This window comes from Nematolebias whitei, chromosome 14 (genome assembly GCF_014905685.2).
Source record: "Nematolebias whitei isolate Nwh7 chromosome 14, NemWhi1, whole genome shotgun sequence".
NCBI lineage: Eukaryota > Metazoa > Chordata > Actinopteri > Cyprinodontiformes > Rivulidae > Nematolebias > Nematolebias whitei.
Window position 1 is genome coordinate 1,687,490 of NC_056511.1, and position 10,666 is coordinate 1,698,155.

The following is a 10,666-nucleotide window of genomic DNA, read 5'->3' on the forward strand; positions in this document are numbered from 1 at the left end:
GTAAACAAACACTGCACAGGTAAACAAACGCTGCACAGGTAAACAAATGCTGCACAGGTAAACAAACACTGCATAGGTAAACAAACACTGCACATGTAAACAAACACTGCACAGGTAAACAAACACGATGCACAAGTAAATAAACAAGAAGCACGTACATAAACTGCATAGATAAACAATAACATAATGGTACTTCCTCCAGCTATCTAACAAACAACAATGGTGTACCTCAAGGCTCAGTCTTAGGACCCACCCTTTTCACAATCTACATAGGTAATGTAGGTAAAAACATCCCTGATGCATCCATACATTTCTATGCTGATGACACAGTTGTTTATTGTCGAGCTAAAACAGTTGATGAGATTTTCCAGCTTTTGCAATCTGCATTTAACATCATCCAGTCAGGTTTGTTCCATCTCAAACTTGTCCTAAACGCCGACAAAGCCAAAGGGATGCTTTTTTCTGACAGGAAGTCGGTCCCAGCAGTTCTTCCTCTAATTTTATCCTCAAATGGTGTCCCTACTGAGTTTGTTGATTCCTATAAATATTTGGGTATCTTGGTCGACTCGCATCTTTCTTTTAAGCTCCATGTGGAAAACCTAGTAAAGAAACTGAAAGTTAAACTGGGTTTATCTAAAAAAGTTAAATCTGGTCCTCTGGTCATTCAAAAAAAATAAGCAAACCAAAACAACAAAAAATGTAGAAACGTTTCGTCTCTCATCCAAGAGACTTCTTCAGTCTGAGGTGCTGTATTCAGCTCAGTCTCTTAAATAGCACCTTCTCAGAGTGGATCAACCAGTTTGCTGCTGACAACCAGAACCAGCTGATCACATGCTCAAGAAGGACCATCAGCCTAACAATGGATCATTAGCACCTGATGGCTGTTTACTGTTCACAGAGGGCTGAGTGATACTAGCAATCACAGCATTGTAAGAGGGGGACAGTTGAACCAGGAGGCTCCACCCCTGTTTAATGATGGACGATTTCTTTTCACAAAGATGGCCTCCTTTACTCCTCTCTCAAACCATCGTTCCTCTCTGTCCAGGATGTGAACATCTTCATCCCTGAAAGAGTGACCGCTGGCCTGGAGATGAGTGTAGACCTCAGAGTCCTGGCCTGATGATGTTGATCTTCTGTGCTGGGCCATCCTTTTGGCCAGTGGCTCTTTAGTTTCCCCGATGTAAGACTGATCACCCTCCTGACACTGAACAGCATACACAATATTACTCCGTTTTTACTCCTCGACATACCTCGAGAATGTTTATGGATCTCACCGGAGGACATTGACTGATTACAGTGACCTCGAGAGCATCTATAAGCGTTGTTGACCGCTCTCGTCTCTGATTGCAGAATGTCTACGTAAATATGTGCTTGTTTGTGCGAGGTGTTTTTTCAATATTAGAGGTTTTTTTTTTTCTCATGCAAGAAAAAAAGTCTGATAGGAATTTTTTTCACCTCCAACTCCTACATGTGTCCAGTTAACCACTGTTTTTTGATTGTCCAAACAGGTCTCACATGTAAATGAGTCTTCGAGTCTCAATGTGATTTATCTGTTTAAACAAAGGTTGAGCCCCTCCCTGGGCTGCCACCTTACCGTGGTGGAGGGGTTTGAGTGTCTCATTGATCCTAGGAGCTATGCTGTCAGGGGCTTTACGCCCCTAGTAGGGTCACCCATGGCAGACAGGTCCTAGGCTCTGGCTCTGGAACCAGTTTCCTTGAGAGGGGCTGGACACTTTTCCACTCTGGAGTTGCCCCTGGTGAGAGGCGCCGAGCAGGAGTGGGCATACTTATTGCCCCTGAACTTGGTGCCTGTGTGTTGGGGTTCACCCCGGTGAATGAGAGGGTGGCCTCCTTCCACCTACGTGTGGGGGGGACGGGTTCTGACTGTCGTTTGTGCTTATGCACCAAACAGCAGTTCAGATTATCCACCCTTTTTGGAGTCCTTGGAGGGGGTACTGGAAAGTGCACCTCTTGGGGACTCCCTTGCTCTGCTGGGGGACTTCAATGCTCATGTGGGCAATGACAGTGAGACCTGGGGGGGTGTGGTTGGGAGGAACGGCCCCCCTGATCTGAACCCGAGTGGTGTTCTGTTGTTGGACTTCTGTGCTCGTCATGGATTGTCAATAACAAACACCTTGTTCAAGCATAAGGGTATCCATATGTGCTCTTAGCACCAGGACACCCTAGGCCGCATTTCGATGATCGACTTTTTCATCGTCTCATCTGATCTGCGGCCACATGTCTTGGACACTCGGGTGAAGAGAGGGGCGGAGCTGTCCACTGATCACTACCTGGTGTTGAGTTGGCTCCGATGGTGGGGGAGGATGCCGGTCAGACCTGGCATTCCCAAACGTATTGTGAGGGTTTGCTGGGAACATCTGGCAGAGTCTCCTGTGAGACAGAGTTTTAACTCCCACCTCCGGGAGAACTTCGAACATGTTCCGAGGGAGGTGGGGGACATTGAGTCTGAGTGGACCATGTTTCGTGCCTCTATTGTCGAGGTGGCTTACCGGAGCTGCGGCCACAAGGTTGTCGGTGCCTGTCGCGGCGGCAACCCTCTAACCCGATGGTGGACACCATTGGTGAGGGATGCTGTCAGGATGAAGAAGGAGTCCTATTTTGCCTTTTTGGCCTGTGGGACCCCGGAAGCAGTTGATGGGTACCGGCAGTTCAAGCGACATGCGGCTCGGGTGGTCGCTGAGGCAAAAACTCGGGCATGGGAGGAGTTTGGAGAGGCCATAGAGAATGACTTCCGCACGGCTTCGAGACGATTCTGGTCCACCATCCGGCATCGCAGGGGGGGAAAGCGGTACGCCACCAACACTGTTTATAGTGGGAGTGGTGTGCTGCTAACTTCAACTCGGGATGTTGTGGGTCAGTGGGTGGAATACTTTGAAGACCTCTTCAATACCACTGGCACGTCTTCCACTGAAGAAGCGGAGCCTGGGGACTCTGGGTCAGGCTCTCCAATCTCTGGTGCTGAGGTCACCGAGGTGGTTAAAAAGATTCTCGTGGCAGGGCCCCAGGGGTGGATGAGATTCGTCCAGAGTTCCTTAAGGCTCTGGATGTTGTAGGGTTGTGTTGACTTACGCGACTCTGCAATATTGCGTGGACATTGGGGGAAGTTCCCCTGGATTGGCAGACTGGGGTGGTGGTCCCCCCATTCATAAAGGGGGACTGTAGAGTGTGTTCCAACTACAGGGGAATCACGCTCCTAAGCCTCCCTGGTAAGGTCTATTCAGGGGTTCTGGAGAGGAGGGTCCGTCGGATAGTCGAACCTCAGATTCAGGAGAAGCAATGGGGTTTTCGTCCTGCTCGTGGAACACTGGACCAGCTCTACACTCTCAACAGGGTCCTGGAGGGTGCGTGGGAGTTTGCCCAACCGGTCTACATGTGCTTTGTTGACTTGGAGAAGGCGTTCGACCGCGTCCCTTGGGGAACCCTGTGGGGAACCCTGTGGGGGATACTCTGGGAGTATGGGGTACCGGACCCTTTGATACGGGCTGTTAGGTCCCTGTATGACCGGTGTCAGAGCCTGGTCCGCATCGCCGGCAATAAGTCGGGCTTGTTCCCAGTGAGAGTTGGGCTCCGCCAAGGTTGCCCTTTGTCACCGATTCTGTTCATAACTTTTATGGACAGAATTTCTAGGCATAGCCAAGGTGTTGAGGGGATCCGTTTTGGTGGCCTTAGGATTGCGTTTCTGCTTTTTGCAGATGATGTCAAGTCAAGTCATATTTATTTATAGAGCACAATTTAAAACAGATAGACTGTTATCAAAGTGCTTAACACTAATGGTAACACTAAGAAATAAAAAGCAGTAAGAATATACCTTAAAAAATTAAAACAACAGCATTAAAATGAAGACATGGAACAAGATACACTAAATCAACTCACACAGTATGAAACACCAGAGAGAACAGATATGTTTTTAGTAGGGATTTGAACACAGGAAGGGAGGTGGCCTGCCTAATGTTGGGGGGTAGGTTGTTCCACAGTTTGGGACCCATGACTGAAAACGCCCGATCTCCTCGGAGCTTCAGTCGTGTTTTTGAAACAACCAAAAGCAGCTGATCGGATTATCTCAGAGCCCGAGAGGGAACATATGGTTCCAGTAGCTCAGAGAGGTAGATGGGTGCGAGGCCATTTAGGCACTTATAGGTCAGGAGGAGAATTTTGAAATCAATCCTAGTTCTCACAGGAAGCCAGTGTAGGGAGGACAGAACTGGTGTGATGTGCTCATACCTCGGTGTACCGGTTAAAAGCCGAGCTGCAGCATTCTGGATGAGCTGTAGCCGTGAGATAGAGGCCTGGCTGACCCCAGCATACAGTGAATTACAATAGTCCAGGCGGGTTGTGATGAATGCATGGACTAGTGTCTCAAGGTCGGGTCTAGACAGCACTGGCTTGAGCTTAGCTACCTGCCGCAGTTGGAAGAAGCTTCTCTGCAGAACCAAACTGATCTGTTTGTCGAACTTAAAATCCGAGTCAAAAACCACTCCAAGGTTTTTAACAGAGTGCTTCAGATAAGGCTGAAGGGAGTCCAGGTTCACAGGATAAGAGGCGGCAGCTGAGCTAGGGCTAAAGACAATGACTTCAGTCTTCTGGTCGTTAAAACTTAGAAATTTTGAAGCCATCCATGTCTTAATGTCGCCCAGACATTTGAGGAGAGGGTGGACGGAACAAGCACTGGCTGGTTTCAGTGGCAGGTAGATCTGACAGTCATCGGCGTAGCAATGGAATGGAATACCATGTTTTCTTAGGATCGACCCCAGCGGAAGCAGATAGAGCGAAAATAGAAGGGGTCCGAGAATCGAGCCCTGTGGGACACCGCAGAAAAGAGGCATTGAAGTGGATAGATTTTTACCCACCTTCACACAAAAACTCCTGTCATAGAGGTATGAGCGGAACCAGTCTAATGCAGCACCTGTAATCCCAACCCAGTGTTCAAGCCGAGAGATGAGGATACTGTGGTCAACAGTATCGAAAGCGGCAGTAAGATCGAGGAGTACAAGAGCCACAAAATGACCAGAATCATTTGCTGTTAAAATGTCATTACAAACCCTAACCAAAGCTGTTTCGGTGCTGTGGAGCTGCTTGAAACCAGTTCAAGTTCAAGCACAAAGAATATTAATTATTTAAATACAACGGATTCTTTCTTTTTCGAGTTAAATTATGTGTCATGTGACTGAGATAACTGTGAGGATTGTTTAATCAGTGACATGAGACGCCATTTTATGTTTGACCCATCAGAATAAATGCGGTCATTTATTTAACAGAATCAAAACTTAACATCAAAACATGTACACATTGATTTGCTGATCTGTTTCTGATTAATAAAAACTTGGCACGCTTTACTAACAAGACAACAGAACATTACTGATTGAGGCATCTAGATTACTGGCAAAATATAAAAGTTTAAGGGAAGGAATAGATAAGTTTAAAGGGAAGATGGATGAAGGAAGATGGATGTTTGTTGGCCAGAATTAGCACGCTCCTTTCAACACCAGCTCAAACCCCCAGTCCACTTAGTGCGTGACAACTCGTGACGTCTCTTTACCTTTGCAGATGATGGATCAGCTCCGGTCTAGATGTCCCTATGTACGCTACCTTTACAGCGTCTCCTGTCAGGGTGGCTAGTCATCGTCAGAAGTCGTGTGGTTTTTACTCCGTTCAACAGAACAAGCTTCCTTCGAAGTTGTAGGGCGTTACACCCGGGTGAGTTCACAGCGAGGCGCTGTGACTCCAGCTGGGATGGACGGACCCTCGTCTCACGGTCAAATCCATCAGCTATTGATTAAATCTGAAAGTTCCTTAGGAACTCTCAGGAAGACTCCATAGTCCCAAGAAAGACTCAGGAAAACTGAGTAAGACTCCAGGAAGACTGAAGAAGACTGAGTCCGAAGTTTCACTCAGAAGTGGAAGACTCTGGTGAAAGACCGGATAGTTCCAGGAAGTGTTGACTTTTAAAGAGTACTCACTTCCGTTCACTTGGTACTTCCTGATTGGTTGAAACAACCAACAGGGGCGGTGTTTCAGTGATGTCAGAGGGTTATTAGGAGTCAAAAAGACAGCAGGAATGTTTACGAACGTTTAGTACAGACAGAGGAATGTTATGGCGAAGTGAGACAAACGCAGATGCCAGCTTCTTATTTACTGTCTGCTAGGTTTAAAAACAAGACACTTTGTTCTAATAACTTGCTTTCTGACTGTCTCTGACTTTCGACCGACATCACTACTCCTCATTCAGACAGAAGATCAAAATGCATAATTACTTTGTAAATAGACATTTAACTTGATTTCTAAGTCTAATGAGGTCTAAAAATCATTAATACTGTTTCACAGTTGATTTTAAAATGAGTGGCTCACTTCAACATTTAGAAATGGTATGAACTAAACACACTTTGATTATCAAGATATTGTAAAATAGTAATGATAATGTAAAAAAGAAGAGTGTTCTTTCAATTGATTAATTCAGGATACAATTAAATAGTTTCTTGATGAGCTAATTTGTATTTCTGGATTCAAATCAATGAAATAGCAGTTCCTGTCCCCTGAAGGTTTTCAGAGACAGATTGGTGTCGGAGGTCTAGTTCACTACAATATTGCTCCCCATATATGAAGTAGGTTGACTGCAGGCACAGTTTCAAGAGTTGACACAGTTGTTCTGTGGAAAGCGTGGTCCTGCTGCTCAGAGTGGTGTCTGATTTTAATCTTAAACTGACACCTCTTGTATCTGTAGAACCTCTTGTATCTGTAGAACCTTGTGACAGACTCTGTTTGCTGCAGGTTTGTGTCCAGCTGGCTGGACCTGTTTTATAACGGAGATACAGATGTCCAGACTGACACCGAGCTTCAGAACTGGGTCTCTGACATCACCACACACGGCTTCCCAGAAAACTCAGGTGAGGTTATTTATCATCCAACCTGTTTGTTACAGAACCAGAACATGGATTCCTCCAGCAGAAATGGTGTTAGAACCTGTAGATCTACACCCAGGACAAAAAGACGTCCTAAAATAAATACCACAAATAAGCAACTTTATTGCATTTTTAAAGAACAATTTTGAATAGAGGTCCAAATCACAAATATGATTCGACACACAGTCCACAATACAAATGACATCACAATACAGCAACGGTCCATACATTTGTGCACAATTACAAAAATAATTAATCACTACCTTTACAGGACCTTCACATTAATCGCGCCTTTGCAACATTGCATGGACATCGGGGGCAGTGCCACTGGATTGGCAGACTGGGGTGGTGGTTCCCCTCTTCAAAAAGGGGAACCGGAGGGTGTGCTCCAATTATAGGGGCATCACTCTCCTTAGCCTCCCTGGTCAGATTTGTTCAGGGGTACTGGAGAAGCGAGTCCGATTGTTGGTCGAACCTTAGACCCAGGAGAAACAATGCGGGTTCTTTCCTGGCTGTGGAACAATGGATCAGCTCGTTTCCCTCACTAGGGTCCTCCAGGGGTCATGGGAGTTTGCCCATCCAGTCTACTTGTGTTTTGTGTACTTGGAGAAGGCATTCAACCGTGTTCCTCAGGGTACACTGTGTGGGGTGCTCCGTATGAGATTGGGGGCCTTTGCTACGAGCTGCTCAGTCCCTATGCAAGCGGTGCGAGAGTTTGGTTTGCATTGCCGGCAGTAAGTCGGACCCTTCAGGGTGGGAGTTGGACTCCACCAGCTGCCCGTTAGCTGCCACATGGTTCAACAGAAATGGGACTTTTAATTAGTCTAGCAATAGTACTAAACAGAAACCTAGGGTTATTTTTATTCTCCACTATTAAAGATGAGTAATATAAAGTTCTAGCTTTACGGAGAGCTTTTTTATATGTTAGCAGACTATCTTTCCAAGTTAAATAAAATTCTTCAACATTAGTAGAGCACCATTTTCTCTCCTGGTTTCTAGATGCTGCTTTAAAGTAGGTAACTCAGAATTGAACCAAGGAGCCAGTTTCCTCTGATTGATTACTTTCTTTTTCAGTGGAGCAATTTTATCAAGTGAAGTTTGCATTGAAGTTGTAAGATGATCAACTAGATGATCTAAGTCTCTGTTCTCTGATGCATTACTCTGCAAGACAGAGGAAACATTGATGGAAGAGATTGTTTCAATTTGGTTACAGCATTTTCTGATAAGCACCTGCTGAGATGAAATTTACTCTCAGTGACTGTGTAGTCATTTAATATAAACTCAAAGTTATTAAAAAATGGTCGGACAGAACAGGATTTTGAGGAACTATTACCAAGTCCTTAATCTCTACACCATAGGTCAGAACTAAATCAAGAGTGTGATGATAAGAATGAGTAGATGTGCGAATGTCTTGGGTAAAACCAAATGAGTCTATTAAATTATTAAAGGCTATGCTTAAACTATCACTCTCAACATCCACATGAATATTGAAATCATCCATTATGATGATTTTATCAGTATTTAATAATAAGTCAGTTAATAATTCTGAGAATTCAGACAAAAACTGAGAGTAAGCGCCTGGTGGACGATATATAACAACTAGTAAAAGTGGCTTTTCTGATTTCCATTTTGGATGAGAAAGACTGAGGGACAGCGATTCAAAAGAATCATAACTAATAACTGGTTTGGCATTAATCAATAATCCTGACTGAAAAATAGAAGCTACTCCTCCACCTCGGCCAGTTGTTCTAGGAACATGAACATTTAAATAATTAACAGGAGTGGATTCATTTATACCAACAAAATCCTCCTGTTGTAGCCAAGTTTCTGTCAGACACAATAAATCAATATGATGATCAGTTATCAGTTCATTAACTAACAGGGATGTAGAGGAAACAGATCTGATGTTCAATAATCCACATTTAATGATTTTGCTCTGGTAAAGTAACTGTGTTTATTTTAATCAGATTTTTATGGTTTGTATTTTTAGAGCTGATTTTTTGTTTATTTAATTTGAGCCGTGGGCGAGTTGACACTGTTTCAATGTGGGTGTGGGTGGGTAACAGAGGAGAAGCAGCAGAGAGGGGGAGGACTACACCTCTGCTTCCTGGACTGGACCCTGGGTTGTCAATAATTTGGGGAATAAACAAAATCAGGCATATTTCTAGAAAGAAGAGCGGCTCCGTCCAAAGTGGGATGGATGCATCTCTCCGCATCAGACCAGGTTTTCCCCAGAAAGAACTCCAGTTATCTATGTAGCCCACGTCGTTGTCAGAACACCACCTGGACACCCAGCGGTTAAACGACGACATACGGCTAAACATGTTATCGCTGGTCAGGTTGGGGAGGGGGCCGGAGAAAACTACGGAGTCCCACATGGTTTTAGCAAAGTCACACACCAAAGCAACATTAATTTTAGTGACCTCTGATTGACGTAACCGGGTGTCATTACCGCCAACATGAATAACAATCTTACTGTATTTAGCCTTAGCCTTAGTCAGCAGTTTCAGATAAGATTCTATGTCGCCCGCTCTGGCCCCCGGAATGCATTTGACTATGGCCGCTGGAGTCCCTAAAGCCACGTTTGGGACTATGGAGCTTCCAATAACCAGGGTCTGTTTCTCAGCAGGTGTGTCCCTGAGCGAGGAAAATCGATTAGAAACGTGAACGGGTCGGTGGTGAACTGGGGGCTTAGCCTTAGCACTACGCTTGCTCCGGACCATCACCCAGCCGGCCTGGGGTCCCGGCTGCTCGGGATCTGCTGGAGGACCGCTAACGGGAGCTAGCCTCTGTGGTTCCATGCTGTCTAAGGGGACCTGGCTAGCTACTGTTCTTTCTACAGCGCGGAGCCGAGCTTCCAGTTCAGACAGCCTCTCCTCCAAAGCTATCATACGACTACATTTGTTACATGTATCATTACCACTAAAGGAGGCAGAGGAGTAACTAAACATCTGACACACGGAGCAAGAGAAAACAGGAAGCAGGGAGAGAAGCAGCAGCCATGCTAAGGTAATGCTAGCAGGAGCTAGCAGAGCCAAATACACCAATAAAAACTGAGAAGTGTTGAAAGATAAGAGGTGTTTTAAGCACTGTCCAACAGTAGAGAAACAACTGTACTAAGTGTGTTTGTGAACTAGAATGAAAAACTGTGCAAAAGATAAATCCAGAAAACAGAGACGACTCGAGCAAACAATTCACTCGAGCTACCGACAGACAAACAGGAAGTGACACAATACGTCACACCACGAACGTGCAACGTCACACCACCCGTTGTAACCTGGGAGGAGACAAAACAGCAGTGAGCCCAACCTCAGCAAGGGACCTATAAAATTCAGTCAACTAATCACCAACAATAGTAAGTTTGAAGGCTGACAATGAGTTGGGACTCTACTCACCTGCTGACACACACATGCAGACATGCACAGACACAGGACGAGGAGGAGGAGGAAAGCAGCAAGCTTGGCCTTCATCCCACGAAAGCCAGAACAGCACGCATAACACGATCTGCTGCTCAGCCACAACCAAACCCCACATGGTTTGAGAGCCACGTAGTGGGAGCAGGAAGAGGAAACCAAGTGCCAGAACAGGCATCGCTGCCTCCTTTTATACTCCGCCCACTTATCTAACAGGAAGTGACATTTCCCTAGCCGGGTACATTTCTATACTGCTACACAAACAACCAAACAACCAACCAAGCAACCAACCGACCGAGCAACCAACCAAACAACTGGCCAACCAACCAACCAAAC

The 10,666-nt window shown here is 45.5% G+C and overlaps 1 protein-coding gene across 1 annotated transcript in view; it reads left to right on the plus strand.

The window, feature by feature from the left end:
• Positions 1–10,666, plus strand: part of zgc:152891 (uncharacterized protein LOC767741 homolog) — a 16,770-nt gene that overhangs the window by 3,554 nt on the left and 2,550 nt on the right. The window contains exon 12 of the mRNA XM_037688184.1: positions 6,787–6,902. Within this exon, the coding sequence (XP_037544112.1) occupies positions 6,787–6,902 (116 nt within the window). The remainder of the gene's footprint in view (positions 1–6,786; positions 6,903–10,666) is intronic.